This window comes from Dreissena polymorpha, chromosome 1, assembly GCF_020536995.1.
Source record: "Dreissena polymorpha isolate Duluth1 chromosome 1, UMN_Dpol_1.0, whole genome shotgun sequence".
NCBI classification, from domain to species: domain Eukaryota; kingdom Metazoa; phylum Mollusca; class Bivalvia; order Myida; family Dreissenidae; genus Dreissena; species Dreissena polymorpha.
In genome coordinates, this window is record NC_068355.1 from 60,648,288 (window position 1) to 60,671,640 (window position 23,353).

At 34.5% G+C, this 23,353-nt stretch overlaps 1 protein-coding gene and 1 long non-coding RNA gene across 7 annotated transcripts in view; one reads left to right on the forward strand and one right to left on the reverse strand.

The window, feature by feature from the left end:
* Positions 1-23,353, reverse strand: part of LOC127882401 (serine-aspartate repeat-containing protein F-like) — a 50,827-nt gene that overhangs the window by 20,750 nt on the left and 6,724 nt on the right. For 3 of the 6 annotated variants that reach the window (XM_052431028.1, XM_052431052.1, XM_052431023.1), the window contains 8 exons: positions 22,178-22,321; positions 15,618-15,704; positions 11,673-11,804; positions 10,458-10,589; positions 3,571-3,657; positions 2,696-2,752; positions 1,687-1,764; positions 877-933 (listed from right to left, as the gene is read on the reverse strand). In XM_052431028.1, coding sequence (XP_052286988.1) covers positions 877-933; positions 1,687-1,764; positions 2,696-2,752; positions 3,571-3,657; positions 10,458-10,589; positions 11,673-11,804; positions 15,618-15,704; positions 22,178-22,321 — 774 coding nt within the window. The remainder of the gene's footprint in view (positions 1-876; positions 934-1,686; positions 1,765-2,695; positions 2,753-3,570; positions 3,658-10,457; positions 10,590-11,672; positions 11,805-15,617; positions 15,705-22,177; positions 22,322-23,353) is intronic. The other 3 variants (XM_052431059.1, XM_052431047.1, XM_052431039.1) reach the window with 3 other exon arrangements.
* On the forward strand, positions 19,347-19,775 carry LOC127831306 (uncharacterized). The gene is made up of 2 exons (XR_008026396.1): positions 19,347-19,454; positions 19,668-19,775. It is a non-coding gene; the product is annotated as an uncharacterized LOC127831306 (long non-coding RNA).

Sequence of the window (23,353 nt, forward strand, 5' to 3'; positions counted from 1 at the left end):
GGCTTATTCACTTAAAGACCAACACACATAACTTTATTTCACCTCACTAGCTTGTCACATTTGTTTTCAGATGCTTATGTTCCTTGGAAAATGTTATTTCAAATGCAATATAATTAGAAACTACTTTTTTTTTTAAGGCAATCACGCAGTTAATGGAAACTAGAATGAAAGAAAAGTCCTTCAAATAGCCAACTCTCATCCCACCTGAAGATCATAAAACAATTACATATTTTACATATTCATATATTTATGTTATTAAATCAACTTCAAATGTAATATGTGAGCTGCATCTCTGATCAAGAGCCCTACAATTAGAATACTAACAGTGATGCACTCAATACGTGAATCCCGGAAAAAACTACTTTTTGGAAAAACCCACTAATCTTCTGGTACAAATAAAGCTGACCCATTTATAATCCTTTCAAAATCACACACTGTATCAACCATTATGATTTAAAGTAAGCTATTGGTTGATATAATGGACCAGCGTTGTTTGTACCGGGGTGATTAGTGGGTTTTTCTAAACTTGTGCTTTTCCGGGATAAGTCTATTGGAAATGTGTGACTCCATGTCAGCATGTTTTAATTTGTTGACAAATCAAGACACCATTATGCACAAGGTGAGGATATCTTGCTTTTGATAAAGCAGTATGCAATTAACATCCACTTTTCACTCCAAAGCAGGGTTTTACAAAACTAAGTTTTCTTTATCAAGCACTCCTAAACTTGTTGTGATTCCTGCTACAAGTATTTCAGTTAAAGTGTGATGAACATTTTTGTACTAAATACCTTACTACAATCCAATCAGTATAAAAACTCTGAGAAGGAATCACAATTATAAGTTAGTGACAAGCCCTGGAAAGTATATCATGCATACCCTTGCTGCCTCTTGTCTGCCTAACTTGATCTTCTAGTGCCAGTTCATCATCATCACCTACAACAACATCATCATTAGCTACTACATCATAAATTACAATTTTATTGATGTAATGGCATATGTACTAACAGACCAAAGCTCGTGATTCTTATGGTGCCTCAATACTTTTAGACATTGATTAGCAGAAGCTAATGGTAATTAGAAAATTGTGTTTCAAAAACAATATCTTGGGAAATTACTTATTTTTTAGAAGAACCAAATGTCACTTCTGTTTAAGCTTTTTAAAAAGTCACAGCACATATGATAAACATGGTGTAATTTTTCACAAGGAAATTTTAAAATGACATTTAATTAATTATTCTGTCAAGAATATATGTCCTGATGCATCACTTTTTGAATGCATTAGAATTAGACAAATAAATAAATGCTCTTCATTTCAACATTTCTGACTACATGGCAGTATTAGTGTTCAATATTTTAACTGAACAAGATAGCATTATAAATATAATGCACAATTCGGGGATGATTTGTGTATAAAACAAAGTCTGCTAAGAATGATCAATTTTTTACTCTTTTATTGGTAAAAAATTCTAATTTAACAGACACTGAATATATGTGGATGCAAGTAAATAACTTTATGACCATTATGTAAGCTTTAAATAATAAAAAACTGTCTAGGACCGACAAAACCGAAAAAAACATGATCCCTGGTTATAAGATTTGTTTGACTGAAATGATCCTGTCTCGACTTAAACGCTGTGAAAAAATTGGGCTTTAATTGAGTGAATGAGCACTTAAAAAGTAAGCTACCTCTGGTCTGCCTTAGTTGACCTTCCTGTTCCAATCCATCCTCATCATCAGCATCTTCATCATCAGTTGCAAAATCAGCTTCAACATCAACAAAAGTTACATTTTCGTAATCTGCATGCATGGATATAATGGCCTATTCACTTAAAGACCAACACACATAACTTTACTCGCCTCACTATAAGCTTTTCACATTTGTTTTCAGATGCTTATGTTCCCTGGAAAATGTTATTTCAAATGCAATATAATTAGAAACTACTTTTTTTTTAAGGCAATCACGCAGTTAATGGAAACTAGAATGAAAGAAAAGTCCTTCAAATAGCCAACTCTCATCCCACCTGAAGATCATAAAACAATTACATATTTTACATATTCATATATTTATGTTATTAAATCTATTTTCAAATGTAATATGTGAGCTGCATCACTGATCAAGAGCCCTACAATTAGAATACTAACAGTGATGCACTCAATACGTGTATCCCGGAAAAAACTACTTTTTGGAAAAACACACTAATCTGCTGGTACAAATAAAGCTGACCCATTTATAATCCTTTCAAAATCACACACTGTATCAACCGTTATGATTTAAAGTAAGCTATTGGTTGATATAATGGACCAGCATTGTTTGTACCGGGGTGATAGGTGGGGTTTTCTAAACTTGTGCTTTTCCGGGATAAGTCTATTGGAAATGTGTGACTCCATATCAGCATGTTTTAATTTGTTGACAAATCAAGACGCCATTATGCACAAGGTGAGGATATCTTGCTTTTTGATAAAGCAGTATGCAATTAACATCCACTTTTCAATCCGAAGCAGGGTTTTACAAAACTAAGTTTTCTTTATCAAGCACTCCTAAACTTGTTGTGATTCCTGCTACAAGTATTTCAGTTAAAGTGTGATGAACATTTTTGTACTAAATACCTTACTACAATCCAATCAGTATAAAAACTCTGAGAATGAATCACAATTATAAGTTAGTGACAAGCCCTGGAAAGTATATCATGCATACCCTTGCTGCCTCTTGTCTGCCTAACTTGATCTTCTAGTGCCAGTTCATCATCATCACCTACAACAACATCATCATTAGCTACTACATCATAAATTACAATTTTATTGATATAATGGCATATGTACTAACAGACCAAAGCTCGTGATTCTTGTGGTGCCTCAATACTTTTAGACATTGATTAGCAGAAGCTAATGGTAATAAGAAAATAGGGTTTCAAAAACAATATCTTGGGAAATTACTTATTTTTTAGAAGAACCAAATGTCACATCTGTTTAAGCTTTTTAAAAAGTCACAGCACATATTATATGCATGGTGTTATTTTTCACAAGGAAATTTTAAAATGACATTTAATTAATTATTCTGTCAAGAATATATGTTCTCCTGCATCACTAATTGAATGCATTAGAATTAGACAAATAAATAAATGCACTTCATTTCAACATTTCTGACTACATGGCAGTATTAGTGTTCAATATTTTAACTGAACAAGATAGCATTATAAATATAATGCACAATTCGGGGATGATTTGTGTATAAAACAAAGTCTGCTAAGAATGATCAATTTTTCACTCTTTTATTGGTAAAAAATTCTAATTTAACAGACACTGAATATATGTGGATGCAAGTAAATAACTTAATGACCTTTATGTAAGCTTTAAAAAAAATTAAGTATGCCAGTATGTAAAAACAATCTTAATTCAATTAATTTAAGAAATATCATCAACCACATAGTTTGACTATCAACTCTTAATTCACATAAGGTTTCGTGGTCTCATTAACAGGGTAGCTCCTATCCAGACTGGTGACTGCATATGGCATAAGTGACAAAGTCCCATTTTTGCATGTGGCTGGTCAAACTATTTAGTCTATGTTACCAAAGAGATCCCTTCTCTCTCTTCCGGCATCACTGTCCACATCAGCATCAGCATCCTCATCATCATCCATATCCATGTCAATCATACCTAAATGACAATTACAACACATTTTTGATGATGTACTCCAGGGTTGTTTTTCATTGTTTAGGGATGCAACCCTTAGCCAAGTTATTTTAGCATGGAAAAAAATGGTTAGTTATTTTTTAAGTTAAGGAAAAGTGTGGAGAGAGGTGTTGAAAAAAAACACTAATTTAGGCAAATATCATGAATATAAATATTAATATGAAGGGAAGCAACATAATAAAATGCTAAATCTAAAGTTGAACAAGAGCTGTGTCCATAGGATGACATATGCCCCCAATAAATGCTTTGAAAGAAGTTATGAGCATTTTTTTAAAACCTAAACGAAGATTTAGAAACCGTAATGCTCTAAGTTCAAGGTCAAGGTCAAAGGGGTCAAAATTTGTGTGCATATGGAAAGGCCTTGGCCATATACACATGCATACCAAATATGAAGGTTACATCTGAAGCGACTTAGAAGTTATGAGCATTTTTTGAAACCTAAACACAAAGTGTGACGGACAGTGCAATCACTATATGCCCTCCTTTGGGGGCATAAAAAACACTATATATCCCCAGGATATTCTGTGACACTCGTTCATAACAAACAGATAAAATTTAAGAACTTGATACTTTATAAAGGTTTCCTAAACTGTTTGGTTACTTTACATTAACTTTCATGGTTATTATTTACAGATTTATTAAGGATTTATTTTCTGAGCGATGATGTATTTACAAGGTAACTACAATTTTGTTGCCAAGTCTTGTAAAATATACCCTCCTCCTGTTTTAATTTAAATTTATTACTCACCAAAATAAATTTTAGAAAACAATTTCCAAACATCCAAAATGAATAGAACTTACAAATACGACCATATGCTTACAAACTTTTAATTCAAAAACATTGTCATTTGTGTTTTATCTGTGACACGTCATCTTTTAAAATTAACATTTTCATTCTTTGTCTGAACAGTTATATTTAGTTGAGATCTTTAAAGACGCGCGTTTTGATTGTGATTAAATTCTGGGGCCCGTCTTATCAAACTTCGTATGACATTCTCACCTTACGATGCAATTTTCGAAGCGCCATAAATATGTAACCGTCACTTTTATAATTACTTTTGTTGAACATTTCCATTTATTTCCAAAAGCAGCTGTTAGATATGCTTTATATTTGAAACATACAGATCATAATCACTTATATTTTTAAATTACAAATTTCAATCGTAAGTTAACATTGTCGTACGATCTTTGATAAGACGGACCCCTGGGGTATGAGGTTCTTCTAGCTCTCAAGCCGGTTAAACCCTTTACTACTTAGATATGTATTTTGATGCATTTGTACTCCCTCAGAAAGTTATTTTTAATTAAAGGCCTTTCTTACTAGATTCAAGTTTTAAAGGCTTTATTTCCAACCCTAAGATACTGATGAGCAGGCCAGCAAACAGCATAAAACCTGAACAGACTGCGAGTTACTCGCAGGCTGTTCTGGTTTTATGCTGTTGCATATAGTCATTTTCACTTTGCCTCTGAGAGGTAAAGAGTTAAACTCCAAATGCTTTGCATTGAGAATTTATAGAGGTAATCCCAGTTTTAGTCATTTCATGTTAATAGCAGCCTGCAGGTGTTCTCTTATGTGTTGTGTTCTGAGAAAACTGGGCTTAATGCATGTGAGTAAAGTGTCGTCCCAGATTAGCCTCCGCACAGGCTAATCAGGGACAACACTTTCTGCCTAAACTCGATTTTTGGTAAGGGGGGACTGCCGTGAAACTAAAAATACCATATAAGCGGAAAGTGTCGTCCCTGATTAGCTTGTGCGGACTGCACAGGCTAATCTGGAATGACACTTTAATACGCTTGTTCAATTATGTGGTAATCGGCAGTGTTTTCCTTGTTTTCTCTTCCAATCTTTTAAGTAAAACTTTTTTTTATGTTTGAGCATAGCAAACTTGAAATATCATTTAGCATATTCTTAAAGTATTAAAGTGTATCCTTTAGGATTACAATAGCAAATCCCCTTTCATGTTAACAGTGCTAGTTTCCATAACAAATACTAAGCAATAGTTTAAGCAGCATTTTGGATAATTTATGTGTCAATGTAACTGCATGCTTCGACAGTAATGCCAATAAAAGAAAGTCTGCAAAGTGTACTTGACCTGATTTATGGGCCATGCTCTGTGATTAGGGGGCTTAATGCATGCACCTATTAAGTGTCATTCCAGATAAGCCTGTGCAGTCCACACAGGCTTATAAGGGAGAGACTTTCTGCCTTAACTGCATTTTTACTAAGGAGAGACCTTCTTTAAATGTTAAGTCTTGTGGGGACTGCACAGGCTAATCTGGGACGACACTTTATGCACATGCATTAAAAAAACCTTTTCACAGAGCACAGCCCATATACGAGGGATGTTCCAGAAGTTTGTGGATTTTTGCTATAACTTTCATTCAGTATTATAAATGGATAGACGAATTGCATGATTCAGATATTTCAACCTTTCCAAATCCACTCTCCAAATATCATGGAAATACATAAAACAATAATGATATTACATATATTTAAATACATGTATAATGCGCACAATTTAACGTTTCTGTTCAACGTCAATGACTTTATGAAGTTAACAATTGTCAAATCTTTTCCACATAATCACTTCGAACGCAACTGCACTTTATGTGTCGGGAAATCCACTTGTCAAAAGTGTTTCTATACATGTACCAGTCAGCGTCAAAAGAGGACACGATTCTCTATGCTACAACAAAGTTCCTGTTTATTTGCAAAGCGAATTCCGCGCAACTGTGATTTCACTTCCGAGCAGATGCAATAGACCATAGGGGCCAAATCCGGGCTGTAAGGAGGATGACTGAGGTGTCTTATTTTCCTGAGAGCATTTATTAAATCCTGGTGGAAATATCTTCAGTAGGCAATTTGAAGAATTTTAAGTTTCATGTAACTTTTTAAAATTGTAATTATTTTATTTTCTATTTTCGATGCAAATGATTTAAACTTATAACAAAATTGTCAAAATAACAATACATAATTAAATAACGAAATTTTTATTACCTTTTGATGATATGTAGAATTTATTCGGGGACCAAAATCTAGCTTGCATACTCTCAAAATGTGAGCGAGATTTATGGATGGCGAGTTGAAAAATATAAAGCTTGAAATTTTCTGCGAGTAAAAATTTCAGATTATTCAAACCTGTTTTTCCATAAATCTTTTAGTATTGAGAGATAATTACTTTCAATAATCACGACTCCCATTTTTAAGATCAAAATCTTGATAAATTAAATGATTAAAGTGTTAAAGAATTGCATAAACACATTCCGCCGCCATTGTTGTTGTAAGATTCAAGGGAAACTACTCTGGTACGAGCTATGGTTTGCTAGGCGCTTGCAGCTAATAAGTGTACTCGGTGATCGCGACTTTCTAAAAATCTTTTCGTCTGCACGATCAAAAACGTTCATCAATCATGGACAACTTTCTGAAAAGGCCGGCGTCCTAGGACGCTGAGACAGCAAAGAAACTTAAAGCTCCAAAAACTACAGAGAAAGCCACGCCAACAGCAGCTCTCAAAAGTTAAAAATGAATGACTGAATTTAAACATCAATCTAGATTATGTTGTTGACAGCGACAATTATTATGCTTTTTTAAGTAGCCAACATATAATGCACAATTTTAAGCAATATGGTACAAGAAATGTATTGTTTTAAATAAAAAAATATGCAAGTGCCTTAATAGGTTAAATTCGGTACGATTTATTTTCTGACCATTGGGCACCTGAGGGATGAGCAGCATTCCCTGTGTATCTATGAAGAAGATAAACATATGTTTTCGAACAGACTTCATGACCGGGGCTTTCTTCAGAGGAGGTCTTGCTGCTGTTTTCCACACTGAAGATTGTGCTTTCGTCTCTGGATGAAAGTGCCACGTCTCATCAAGTATGACGATATGGTCCAAAGCATGCTCTCCTTCTTCATGGTATCTTCTCAATAACTCTTCTAAGCACTCTACGCATTTCACTTTGGAACCCATTCAGCACTAACCTTGCGCATTTGAAATCCTTGGTAAGTATTGTGTAAACTGTTGTAGTGCCAATGCCAAGCTCTTGCGCGATATATCGCACCATTAAACACCTATATGTTTTAATAAAGTATCTAACTTTGCCCGTCATGGTTTGTTTAACATGCGCCAGCCTACCAATTCGGTCATCATAATCTACAGATTTACTTCCCTTTCTAAATCTCTCGTGACATTTGAATACCAACGATCTTGAACAGTTGAATGGCTTCGACTTTTCAACCTATGTAAAGATTTTGTGTAGCCAAATGCGTGACAAAACTTAATCATCATGGGTAGTTCAAAGTTGTCAACTGACGTCATGATCTTGTTATGTTAACTACTGTTGTTTTTACCTTTGCGGTGTTACAGCTGAGAATGATGTAAACAAATTTGAATATTCAACTGACGTAAAAATGTGATGTCAATGCCACATGAAATTTGCATATTTGTATATTCTGTTTATCAACAACATTAATTTTAAACTTAATTTAAATGTTCTTTACGCACATTCTTATAATAAAATATACGTGTGCGCCACATGCCGTTACTGAGGTCTTTATGGCAAGCCGTTTCAATCGCGCTTTATGGAATCAATGAATTTTAAGCTTATATCAGGTTATATATAAAATCCGTGATAATATGTTTGTATATATTCATCGACTTTTGCCAACAAACTAATGAGGTATGAATAAAATTCACAAACTTCTGGAACACCCCTCGTAATGTCAAATATTTCATCATTTAAACTATTTATTATACACTACAACATGTAATAAGAAGAATCATCCAACTTTGAGCAAGTAGTGTCCCCTATAATTAATGTTAAATTTTGATGAATACTTTAGTCCAAAAACTTGTAATTATAAATGGCAATCATTTCCTACATGTTAACATAATGGTTCAAATCCAAGCCACCTTCCCTTCAATGATTACATTGGAATTTGCTGATGATGACTATGGTGATGAAAATAATATCAATAGTTTAGCTTTCGGAGTCATATGCCCACCCAAACAGAGAAATTACAATAACACTTATTGTGACAGTGACCTCGACCTTTGACCTAGTGATTTCTATTTTAATAGAGGTCATCTACTGTCCAAGGCTGGCCTGAAGCACATGGAAAGTCCATTTGATCCAGTGGTTGACAAGTTATTGATTGGAAACTATTTTAACACTTATTGTGACAGTGACCTTGACCTTTGACCTACTGCCCCTAATTTCAATAGGGGTCATCTACTTTCCAAGGCCAATGCACACGTGAAGTTTTAAGCCAATCAGTTGATTTGTTGACAAGTTATTGATCAGAGCGATTTTCACACTTTTTGAGACAGTGACCTTGACCTTTGACCTAGTGACCCCAATTTCAATAAGGGTCATCTACAGTCCTAAGCCAAGCACATGTGAAGTATCAAGCCAATCAGTCAATTAGCTGACGAGTTATTGAAATGATTTTCATTATTATTGTGACAGTGACCTTTGACCCAGTGACCCCAAATATCTACTGTCCAAGGCCAAATTATGCAGATGTGAAGTATCAAGCCAATCGGTCGATTCGTTGTCTACCGACAGACATCCAGCAAAACAATATACCCCATCTTCTTCGAAGGGGGGCATAATGACATTAATCATGACGCTGTTGATTTTGACAGTGTACATGCATATTCTAAATTGTTAGCAGAAAAACAGTTGATACTTTTGCAATATCCATTTATGAAATAAAATTGTCTGAATGGGTGCATGGTAATAATAGCATTTGTGTAGCTGTCATTTACATATGATGCTTGTTATCTCACTTTGTTTTGTGTCCTGTGTGCTGGTTTCATGTGATGCTCAACATGGACAACTGCAGTGGTCAGAACAACATTTTTATTGGGTATGTTAAAAAAAAAGACAAATGACACTCGAATACTCATTTGATTAATGCCATGGTGCTTTAAGTTATCATGTACCGCCATTAAAAACTGAATCCGTTTTTGTGGCTTCAGTTTGTTCTTCTTAAAATTTGATGTACAGAGCACCTGAGTTATTCGATATATTCTTCCAATAACACGTTGTTATTTTGCAAAGAGTTTTTTTTTAAGACAGAAATAAATCTATTGAGATTTTGGCTTCCAAAATACATACCTGGTATATTAATAATATTAATATATATCATTGAATAAAAAGAAAAAAAAACACTAGAGATTTTTAGCGTAATTTTAATTTTTTTGTAAATCAGTGTAATTGGCAATTGTAAAATTCAAGGACTTAAAAGTTTTGATGTATTTAGATTTGTTGTAATATTATATGTAACAAATATTTAATATGAATGATTTACACACAAGAGGAATTTCAATATCATCAAAAAGTTCAGCTACATATCTAAAGAAAAAGATATGGGGAGACTGATTTCTGGTTGTTATGGTGATGTTACTTAGATTAAGAAAAATACCTGCAATGATGAATAATTCATGCCAAAATACTTTTTCTGCTATCTACATACCATCACCTCTTAAATGATGCCAAAAACTTAATTGCACCCATATGTTTCATAAGTGCAAAATATCTCAAACACGACTCACATATATAATAGTTAAATGAAGTAATGGTCAAAAGTCATATACATAACAATGAAACAAACAAACTCCTAAATGAAAATGTCATGCTTGAATACCTTTTTTTAAATGTCAACAAAATAATGCCCCATAATCACATGTAAATGAAATCTGCCATGGCGTATAAGCAACTTGTGCATCTTATATGTTTACTGCCTTTCATATATACCGTCGAGACTTCTTCTAAACAACTTTAAGTCGTCATCGTCTGCATCGTCTGCATCATCCACAGCCAATTCACTTTCATCCTCATCTACAGCAAGGCTCCTTTCTCCTTTCGGGCTATCAACATCCTCACCATCTAAACAGAAGGGAATTTGACTTTACAATAACAGGGGTGAGAATGTAAATATTGAACAAAAAGAGGGGCTTTTCAGCTACATATAGTATAAAAACTGCTTGTGCAACACTTAAATTTGTTACATATCATAAAGGTCAGTTTTGCAACACTGCATCTTTATAAACCGTCTAAAACTAGGTCATAATGAAGACCAAAAAGGCCCAAGTACATATTAGTACACATAAATGCTGGTAAAGAATTATATTTCTTTATTTTACACTTGTCAATACATTTTTACACAGTAACAAGAATATAGACCGTGACTTCCATAATGTAATAATTTATTTCAAAGCTTGCACATTGCAATCCAGCAAAATTCAGTTTGAAAAAAAAGGCACCTCATGCAACCAATTGTTACATCAATTTCCTTTTCAAGCCATGTGAAATTGATAATTGTTTAACCGAATAAATACATTTATTATCTTTGCCTGCGTTATATAAATTTTAAATATCCATTTTTTGCAAAAAGTTTTGAATATTCTTACAGCAATCACCATGTTGAGTTGATTTGATACAATGTAAAAGACTCCTGAATTTTGATTGGGAGAGCAGAACATAAGATGCTTTATCGTTGGCTGATATGAATCTTGCTCCAAACAAGGAAACTAAAGTTTGGATTGTATGGTAAAAATTTTACCAAATAGATAATGTCTGGTGTCGGAATAGTCTGCTTACCCATCACCTCCTCGAATTATCATCAAAATAAAAAAACTTCCCAGACATTGAAAATTCAGTGGAATTCTGTGTAACCACAGAAATCTCTCAACCTTGATTAATAATGCAGATTTTCTCACCATTTTATCATGGTATCAGTACCTAAAATAGCTTCAGCTTTCTCACAAACATGACTAAATCCCCCCCCCCCCCCTCTCCCCCTGCTGCATTGTCACAGTCATTTCAGTAGACCAACTGACAGCGTGATTTCAATAAAGATTCTCTCATGGAAAAGGGACAAAAACCGGGCCAATCTTTATGCTCCCAAAGTCAGACAAGTAGGCGCATAAAAAAGACTTCTATGATTAATTATAAATCATATGATCTTACCTGCCAGACTTCTGCGTTTCCTACTGGACTGAACATTATCATCATCAGCAACATCATCATCATCAGATTGAACTTCCTCTTCTGCCTCTCGTTTGTTGTAGATGTCATCATCACTTTCATCAGCATCTTCATCTTATAATAAATGGTACAGTATTTGTTAAAAATAGATACACGTTGACAACACCGATAATTTAAAAGAGCTCCGAGAAAAACACCAATTTTATAATCAAGAAGAATTGTGAAATCATCACCTGTAAATTAAGTTTATCTATTCCCTTGAGATAGCGCTTTATATAGCCTTTAAAATCAATCATAATATTATTTCCAGGTTGTGGAATTACTTTCAGTTTGTGAAGTATCAATTTGAAAGCAAAAAGGGTTGTTTGTTTTCACTAACATCTAACAAGAGTACATCATCCAAGATGGCTCACCCATGTAATGGGGAATCTGTGAAAAATATAAGATTTATATTTATTTTAACAATTTTCACAGAGTGAAACAATATGAAAGATTGCAATATCAGGGCTCAACACAAACGGTGGTCCGTTGACCCGGGGTCAGTAAAAAAATAGGGAGGACCAGTGAAACTAGAAATTTGGTTAATCAGTCGGACCAGTTAAAAATCCTGGCCAGCTTATTATGAAATACTGGTGGAAAGCTGTTTTCATCAATAAAACAACTTTATATGTTCATAATAAATCGATAATTTCATCATTATTTTATGGGCCGACTCGAGACTGGGATAAAAATAGCAACATATTGGAAATTTCAATTTTTCTAGATGCCCGTATGACAAAAACCTGTTGTCGCATCAAAAAATCGATTTGCGATCCGCAAATGTCTCCTGAAAATGTCTCCGGACTTCCCTGTGTTCGATACACAAATTAACACAAAATTCTAATAGTTCGGATCGAGAAATGAACAAAATGGTATTTATTATTTTGAAAAAGCAGCAATAATCGGCATTTTATCGATCTTAATACCATCAGAATATACTTTGTTTACCGTAATAATTTATACTGGAGGGCGCCGAATTATGTTTTGATATTGCAGGAGAGTAAACATGCGTATTTTCAAGATTACAAGTTTTCGCGATGTGGAATTTCATTCTGGGGGTGGTTGAACCTACGCCTAAAAAACCTAAAACTAATGAAGAGAAGCTTGAAGTACAGCGAAAATATGAAAGGGATATTGAGATAGTTTAGTAGATAGTATAGTTTTCTTTTTATAAATGCACAATACATTGTGGATAGTCCGGAAAGTAAGTTGAAATTTAGGTAAACTAACAGAGAAATTGTCGGACCACTTGAAATCTTGGAGGACCAGTAATTTAAGAAAGCTGGAAGTCCTTTGGGTCAGTGGGTAAAAAAAGTTCGTGTCAAACTCTGAATATTTGTCATTAAATGTCAATGTCAGTTTCTTTCACTGACAAATGCATTCACAAACATGCAATTATCATTTAATCTATTAAAAACTTGAACCCAATTGAATTTTGCTACTCTGACGCACAGATCATGAAGCCCACCATACTCATTTGTTTTAACCTTAACCCTTTGCATGCTGGGAAATTTGTCGTCTGCTAAAATGTTGTCTGCTGAATTTCTAAAATTAGCATTTTCTTCGATTTTTTTTCAAAGAATACTATCAGAATAGCAAACACGTTCTGTGGCATCTCATCTGGATCCAAACTGTTTGCAAAGGCCTTCAAAATTCGGTTCCAGCACTGAAAGGGTTAAGCACATACTTTAATGACGTAATTATACACAAACATGCTACATTTAACCTATTTTTGCGCCACTTGTAAATATTTTTCTTTAACCAGAAATAAAATGTGATCATATGATGAAGTCATCAAATATCATCTCTATATAATGCAATATAAAACAATTTACTCCCCACACCCCCAGAAATGGTGAATTTTGACTTTATATACATGAACTAATTAGAGAATTACTATAGCATGTTACCTTTTGGCCTTGTTGCTTCAGAGAAGATTAAAAAATTTATGTCTTTAAAAAAGTCTACATAAATCATGTAACACCTTGAGCCGGGCCATCTTTCATTCCAGGGGCGTGGTTTGACCAAACCTTATACAGGACCACTACATGATATTACATACAAAAAGTTTAACCATGAACCTTGCAGTTTCAGATTTAAAACATTTTTTTTAAGTCTATATAAATCCAGTGTGCGAAAAATCAAGTCTGATGCCAGAGGTGTCAGAAAGTTAGTTTAGGCCATTGAAAATCAGGAGATCATAGGCCAGACCTTTTTTTTAATATGACATTCTTATCAAATAGTTAAAAACATTTCTGTTAAAGTTTAGAGAGTTTATTAAAATTTGTCAATGGTTTTGGTTGAGATGTGGTTAAAATAGTTGACAAGCAACAGACGTATGAAAAATGGCAGTGACAAGTCCCAAAAGCTCACACTGTAAATTGCTTAGATGAGCAAAAAATAATGTTGGTAGGTCAGCCAAATTTTCCTTTTCAATATCTTCTTTTAATAAATTTGCAATACATTAGTTATTTGATAAGAATATGCAATCACACAAATCTTTTATTTTAATGAAACATTCTCCTTTAATGCAAAACTCAATTTAGCAATTAAGATTAAGAGTGGCAAACATAAACAAACAAAAAAAAGAAACCGTCGGAGACGGGTGATGCGCTCCCCAAAGATTTTTTTGTCACAATATTGCACTATACATTCAGCTAAAAGGAAACGTCTTGAGGGGCATAACTTTGGACAAAATAATACGATGGATGGTTTAGCAACTTAAAAATTTCAAAGGGCCTTAACTCTCTTAATAAATCATCTAACCAGAACCAACAAATAACATGCGCATCTCCTCAGGGTAGTTAAGCTTCCCATAAAGCTTCATTGAATTCCAGTCAGTAGTTGGGGAGTAATAGCCCGGACAAGAATTGCACTATATGTACAGTTTATAGAAAATTTAAAAGGGCCATAACTCTGTGAAAAATCATCCTACCATAAGCGGCTGATACTATGCACATCTCCTGTTGGTAGTGAAGCTTCCCAGAAAGTTTCATTTAATTCCCGTAATAAGTTGCTGAGAAATAGCTCGGACAAGAATTGCACTATATGTACAATGGAAAATTTCAAAGGGTCATAACTCTGTGAAAAATCATCTGACGAGAACCGCCTGATAATATGCACATTTCCTCTTGGTAGTGAAGCTTCCCATAAAGTTTCATTGAATTCCAGTCATTAGTTGCTGAGAAATAGCCCGGACAAGAATTGCACTATATGTACAGTTAATGGAAAATTTCAAAGAGCCATAACTCTGTGAAAAATCATCCGACCAGAACCGGCTGATAATATGCACATCTCCTCTTGGTAGTGAAGCTTCCCAGAAAGTTTAATTGAACTCTGGTCATAAATTGCTGAGAAATAGCCCGGACAAAAATTGTGCACGGACGGACGGACACACGCACGGACAGACGAAGCGGCTACTATATGCTTCCTCCCAAAAAAATTTGGAGGAGAATAACAAAGCCTGGAGAAAAGGTTTAGTCAGCACAACAATTAAAGATGAGCGGGTAAGTTTTTAGTTTAAACCTATTTATTTTAGTTGGATTGCATAGAAAGCCTTAGGCTTATTTGAAATGCTCTTTAGTCCGTTTCCTGACACTAGAACCAGTAATTGGTGTCTATGGGCAAAATCTAAAGAACGCCCCCACGATGGGCAGGTTGGGTTAGTGAAAACAAACAACTTCTTTTTACTCCTTAGTTGGAAAAATCAATCATAGCAGGTTCAACATTACCCTGCCATGAAACTTATCCTAGCCCATACACCATTAAAGTATCAGAAAAGATAATAATTATGAATCATAAGACTTAATTTCTGACCATTTTTGCAACAATATTGTAATGTCTATGAAAAATGAAAATTGCACATTTTCAAACCAATATGACTTTTACCTCCAAGACTGCGAATGAATCGGCCATACTGACTCAGATACTGTTCAAGATCATCATCACTTTCCACATCCTCGACATTTTCATCATCTAAAAAAGTTGAGAAGAAGGTGAAAAGCACTAGTTGAGATGGTTTCAACGGGTCCAGTACCATACACATTATTTTGCATAGACAACTCTTGCTTCTAAATTGCAAAAGATTACACAACAAGATTGCCAACTTGACTTTCAAATGGAGTAATGCTGTTTTATAACAAAATATACTATTTTATAAATTAAAATATATATTGGAAAACGATTAAAATCATCAAGAACAAGATGCGTTTGTGAAACACAATGTCCCCCTATATGACGTTTGACTTTGAAGGATGACCTTGACCTTGTGAAGGATGACCTTGACCTTTCACCACTCAAAATGTGCAGCTCCATGAGATACACATGCATGCCAAATATCAAGTTGCTATATTCAATATTGCAAAAGTATTTATAAAATAAGCGATTTGGGCCACATATATTTGACCTCTGACCTTAAAGGATGACCTTGACCATGACCTTTCACCACTCAAAATGTGCAGCTCCATGAGATACACATGCATGCCAAATATCAAGTTGCTATCTTCAATATTGCAAAAGTATTTATAAAATAAGCGATTTGGGCCACATATATTTGACCTCTGACCTTGAAGGATGACCTTGACCTTGACCTTTCACCACTCAAAATGTGCAGCTCCATGAGATACACATGCATGCCAAATATCAAGTTGCTATCTTCAATATTGCAAAAGTATTTATAAAATAAGCGATTTGGGCCACATATATTTGACCTCTGACCTTGAAGGATGACCTTGACCTTGACCTTTCACCACTCAAAATGTGCAGCTCCATGAGATACACATGCATGCCAAATATCAAGTTGCTATCTTCAAAATTGCAAAAGTATTCATAAAATGAGCGATTTTGGCCACATATATTTGACCTCTGACCTTGAAGGATGACCTTGACCTTTCACCACTCAAAATGTGCATCTCCATGAGATACACATGCATGCCAAATATCAAGTTGCTATATTCAATATAGCAAAAGTTATTGCAAAATGTTAAAGTTGGCGCAAACAGACCAACCAACCAACCAACAGACCAACCAACCAACCAACAGACAGGGCAAAAACAATATGTCCCCCACTACTATAGTGAGGAACATAAAAATGGCAAAAAACATTTTGATACTGAAAAACAATGATTTATTTTCAGTAAACCCCTCGGGTATTTCTGCCACCTATTTTGGTTGTTATGTCAACTTGACAAAACGGGCATGACACTGAAACTCGTCCAATGATATTATGTACTGGAGCTTGAACACTTAGCGCATTACTTCAACTTTGACTATAAATTAAGTTTTGTCTAAAGCATGTGTGAACGTTGTATGACATCCTGTTCCGTGTGTTGCTTTCAGGTGCATAGAGGGTCTGGGACAAAGCGTTGAAAAACACAACTTAAAATGCGTTATATATTTTTGAAATTGTGCAACAATATTCAAAATGTATGAGTATAACTAAAAACACAGAATTGCATTATTTTTATGCCTTTATGTAGACTACAGATACAGATTATTCAAAATACCAGTCGTCGAAATTCGCACTAGTCCGACAGCAAAAAACTAGTATTTTTTCTTTCGGGCTTGTAGGAAATCCACTATTACAAGCCCGACGTGCTTGTACAATTCATTAAACAGAAAACGAGTTCCACTTTCATTTTTAATATTTGTAAACAAAATTTTGAGCCGCTTAAATCAACAGTCGCTTATGTTTTAACACACTGCACACATGTGCTGGGCAATCAGCCGATAATTGGATTACTGCGCATAAAGCGCATGGTTTTGTGGTTCCCGGATAACTATTATTAAAATCAAAGTACTGGCAGTACTGGTGTGACGATGCTTTTGAAGAGGATGGATATAAAACATCAATTTAAGTTTATCTATATCACCACAATTGTGTATGTTGATACGAACATTTGGGTACGATAAAAAATTTGGGTACCAAAATTTTGGGTATGAAAAAAAATTTGGTACAAAAAAAATTTGCGTACGAAACATTTTTGGTGCGAAAAAAAGTTAAGGGGTACGGGGCAGTAGTACCCGTGGGTAACTTGACCCATTGAGCGAAACTGGGAGGCGGGTCACATTCTTGTTCATTAAGTATGGCAATAAATTCATGATGATTCTCGAAAGTAGGTATGAGCACATAGCCGGACCATGTGAGCTCAATCGTATGAGCACTTGACTAGCCGAGTTCGCCCACGAACATATGGATAAGCTAACTAATAGCGAAAGACCTTATACATGTATATGCTGAAATCTAACAATCGAACGAAATATCAAACATGGTATGTACACTTAGGTGGTTGTGTAATTTCTGTTAGAATATCGTATTCAATATGTAAATTTTAAATGATTGTGCCCGCACTTGAGTTTGTAGCCTTGTTTGAGTCTATACGCACCTAGGCTTCACCCAGTGTGTGTATTTGTGTTTTTCCAAGGTAATGAGTTACGTCCGCGCTGAGGCTGCATAATGTTGGGACCCAGAATGTGTCCAGCACTCCTACCCAATAAGATTAGATTGACGACAGTTGGGACGAATTTTGAATGATAGCTGCAATTTCCAGCTATTTGTTTTGTACTGAAATACTTTTTAATTTTTTATATGGTCAAATGCTGCGGGGGATGAGATTTTCCGGAAAAAAACAACTGTCAGGAATGGTGACCACAAAACATACAAAATATAACATTGCGCAGGGAGCGGGAATCGAATCGGTGTTGTAAAGGTGAAAAAGCGAACGTCCTTACCACTGCGCTAGCGGCACGGACAATTTCGCTAAGAAATGTTGTTTTATCTATATATATCATAGCAGTGCAGCGTTTACAATTTGCAGGTTCGAAATCGTTCGCATTCTTTAGTTTTGTGATCACGTAAAAAGATAATTTTACATGTTTTTATTCGCAATTTATTTACTAAATCGAGAACAAATATTGCAATTTCAACTATTTGTTTTGTACTGAAATACTTTTTAATTTTTATATGGTCAAATGCTGCGGGGGGTGAGATTTTCCGGAAAAAAACAACTGTCAGGAATGGTGACCACAAAACATACAAAATATAACATTGCACCGGGAGCGGGAATCGAACCGGTGTCGTAAAGGTGAAAAAGCGAACGCCCTTACCACTGCGCTAGCGGGACGGACCATTTCGCAAAGAAATGTTGTTTTATCTATATATATCATAGCAGTGCAGCGTTTACAGTTTGCGGGTTCGAAATCGTTCGCATTCTTTAGTTTTGTGATCACGTAAAAAGTTAATTTTACATGTTTTTATTCGCAATTTATTTACTAAATCGAGAACAAATATCAAACAAAATAGAGAAAATATATAGTTGTTTCATTGGTCTATAAAAATAAAATGGATGTAAAATTACTAATTTGAAATTAACGTTCTGATACACTTATTAAATCTGTTTTCCCAGGATATGCTGTTCTATTAATATTTACCTTTATCATCACGAACGACAACTCTGCTAGGAGAATGTTATCAATGAAAAACAACGAGCAATCTCCTACACAGTGGCGAATGCCAAGGGAAGTAACTGAAAAATTGAGTTATCTCAATCGGACTGGCTCGGTCTTTTACATAGGTTGCCATTGTGAAGAATTTTTTTACTGGTTATCAAACCTTGGACGCTGCTGTTCCAGCATCGTCAATAAATGTTTTGCGTTGCGTTTGGGACACAGAGAGTAATGGCCGAACAGTTGTCATTCAAGTACGTCGTTGAGGAATGCGAATCTGAGGTAACTGTGATTGACGCATTTGTCAACTGGCTTTTTGTAGAATAACCTGGCACTTAATTGCTTATATATTTTCTGGTGGTTTTGGTTTGCTCTCTCTTTCACATGGATATATGGGATACATTTCTGCTAATTTTTTACCTAAACTTTATGTATATATTTATAATTGTGATTTGATTGAAATCCGTGTGTGAAATTAATTTCTTTTTATTTCAGGATCCGAAAGAGGCTGGCTCAGATGACGAGGAAGCTAACTTGGATGAAGATAAAATTAATAAGAGTTTTGTATTGTATTCTAAAGATTGAATAAATGAATGCTTCTTTGGATGTGTTATGTTATGTTTATCTGCATTTTAACAAAAATGTTTGGGCTAGTAAAATCTGACTTGGGCTTGTTCAAATTCCCATAGTACTAACCCGACTTGCTTGTAGATTTAAATCTGAATTTCAATGACTGAAATACCACTATTTCTTTATAAGCATGTACACATGAATGGTTTCAAATGGTAAAAAACACGTTATTTGAACCCTTTGCTTATCATCAAACGTCAATCAGCAGAGCAGCTATAAAAAGTACAAATACATTTCATATTATAAATAACACACGTTATAGTCTGGGTCACCGAATATATTGAAAGTGCCATAAACATTATTTTGTTTTGTTTATCAATTGTATTTTCTCCACTTACAAGAAGTTTGAGAAAGAAAAAAATGTAAACTAGGTTATACTGAAATCATCCATCAGCATCACCCTCTGGAGAAGTGACAACCATTTTTTTCCTCATTGCAGACAAAAAACGTACATGTATGAGACAGAGATTGTCAGTCAGATTTTTATCAATCTTTTTATTAGACTTGAACGTTGAGGAATCTTTTGAAAATGCTCAAGACAACAATCTTGCATGGACATATGGATTGGAAATTTCATATTCAAATCCTTATTATAATTTATATTAGTCATAGATTATCACACAATCGCTTTCCATGTTTAAAAAAAGTTATTTCCCCATTTTATATAGCTGGACTCTTAACATATGATACACTGTCTTCCTTACAGTGGACCCCTATTTTCACTGCTCATGTCAGACCTGGCAACCTCTTGAGATAGATTGCACATGGTTGACACCCCATGCGAAAGACAAAAAAATCTTACAGGTCATGAGGTCTGATAACTTATGAAATTTTCTGGACCTCTGCAGCTTTTACCGAACCTCGTTCTTCTTTGACCAAACAAAAGAAAATGCCATTTAGAGAGTTTATTATTACTATGACTTTCACATAATTTAACAGTTCTAAGTACAATAACAGGGGTTTTTCAGCACTGTCTGCGCCTCCGGAAAACGGAGGCGTTCCCAAAGCAAACGGACCCGATCCCAAACCGAAATTATAAAAAAAATTCCCAATTTCGAAAAAAAAATTTTTTTTTAGAAATAAGTGTCTTATGACTTATGATTATTAGATTATTAATGTCCAGCTGATGTGTATCATTTCAACAAGCACTGCTGTGGTTGAGCGAGGATTCAGCACCATGAACCTGCTGTGCTCCCCATTACGCAGCAAATTCACACAAACCAAACTTACTCATCTGATGCTTACCTGCATTGAAGGTCTAGATCTGAATAACAAAACATAGGAGGAGTTGTGTTGATGCTTTCAAAAACAGAAAGCAGAGAAAATTATGCTGTAACTTGTGTGACTAAGCAGTGTTTGTTTTGGTAACAAATATCTGCTATAAGTTTTTTACTGTACAGTTCTTATCTCTGAGTGTAATTACTGTAACTGAAAAACAAAATTGCAGTACTTGAATAAACGTTGATCATGCCCAATATTGCATGTGTTTAAATAACAAATAATAACACATTTATTTGTTAAATCACTGACTTGTTTAAGCATGATAAATTCACAATGTTTTCCCAAAATGAGCCGTTTCATCAAAGCAAAAATTCCCAATATGGACAATTTTGTCGATAAAAAATTCTCAATTTGGTCAGACTCCTTTTCCCAAAATAGGCAGAAAAACCCCTGAATAAAATAACAATTAATTTAAACCCGCTGTATGAAAACATATGTTTTAACTTTCAGTTAAAAATGAAGAAAACTTATTGAATACATTACAAATAATTTTAAACAGAAATATAAAACACTAGTATTCTCATTGTGACTATCAAGATGGCGAAGCCGCTCCGAAACAGGTACTATTCGCTGTTGCATTCTCTTTGTTACCTTTGTTTATTTTTTTGAATGCTGTTCACTTTCCAGCCATATCAGAAAGAAACTGATTAGCGTTTATTTCATATTAATATTCGTGTTATATATTACTTTACTTGCTATAATTTTAAGAATGGCGCTTGGGGTTTGTTAAGTCACCAGCAAAGATAGCTATTTGAATTCATTTTCATTTTGGGTTAAAAACTCTATCGAAGTGAAATGCACGTAAAACAGTCCGTTTTTTTTATACATATTCCTAGTGTCATGTTCATTTTGAACCAAAGTTTTATATATTGTTTTTTATTGTTGGACACAAGGTCTTACAATTTCGGAAATATAATTGGACTTCAGCAAATTTTATCGGATATGTCTGAGGTCCGACGTCTTTCGCATGGTTTGCTGGTTAACAGTGACAGTAAAGAGAGTAAAATTACCCTCAAACAGATTTGAAATACATGAACATTTCAACAGTAAATTGTTCAATCAAATTCATGCATTAACTGTATAACTTAGCCTACCAGGCACACTGCGGCGTTTGCGAGACTCATTGTCAGCATCAACCTCAGTTGCATCATCAGCAGCATCAGCATCCTCCTCATCCAAACCAAGAGCTCTTCTGTAGAATGACATGTTGTCTTCAGCATCTGCAGCAGCATCATCACCTGAAGCACAATTTATTTTCATTATTTGTGCAAATAATACAAACAGGAAAATAAAATTTCATCAAATGCCTGTAACTGTCATAATCTCACTTGTTAAATCAGGTATTTAAGTATTTGTACTATAAAATAGAAATACAGTACTGGATTATATATTCAATATTTTGCAGAGTGAAATCGACATCTGTATTCTGTTTAACAGCTGGGAAAGCTTACTGTAATTAATCTCAGTTTTCAGTCATTTAAAAAAATACCTGAAAATTTAGGAACAAAAAATATTAAAAAAATATGAGTGCCTGAACATTTTAAGACAGACATGTTATGTGTGTTTGCAAATTATTATAGTGAAATTAATCAATAGATTAATGGGCAATAATTGTATCATTTTGTACTCTTGTCTCCTCATTTAAAAAAAATACAACTTCACATCTTGTGTATCATTTCAACAAGCACTGCTGTGGTTGAGCGAGGATTCAGCACCATGAACCTGCTGTGCTCCCCATTACGCAGCAAATTCACACAAACCAAACTTACTCATCTGATGCTTACCTGCATTGAAGGTCTAGATCTGAATAACAAAACATAGGAGGAGTTGTGTTGATGCTTTCAAAAACAGAAAGCAGAGAAAATTATGCTATAACTTGTGTGACTAAGCAGTGTTTGTTTTGGTAACAAATATCTGCTATAAGTTTTTTACTGTACAGTTCTTATCTCTGAGTGTAATTACTGTAACTGAAAAACAAAATTGCAGTACTTGAATAAACGTTGATCATGCCCAATATTGCATGTGTTTAAATAACAAATAATAACACATTTATTTGTTAAATCACTGACTTATTTAAGCATGATAAATTCACAATGTTTTCCCAAAATGAGCCGTTTCATCAAAGCAAAAATTCCCAAAATGGACAATTTTGTCGATAAAAAATTCCCAATTTGGTCAGACTCCTTTTCCCAAAATAGGCAGAAAAACCCCTGAATAAAATAACAATTAATTTAAACCCGCTGTATGAAAACATATGTTTTAACTTTCAG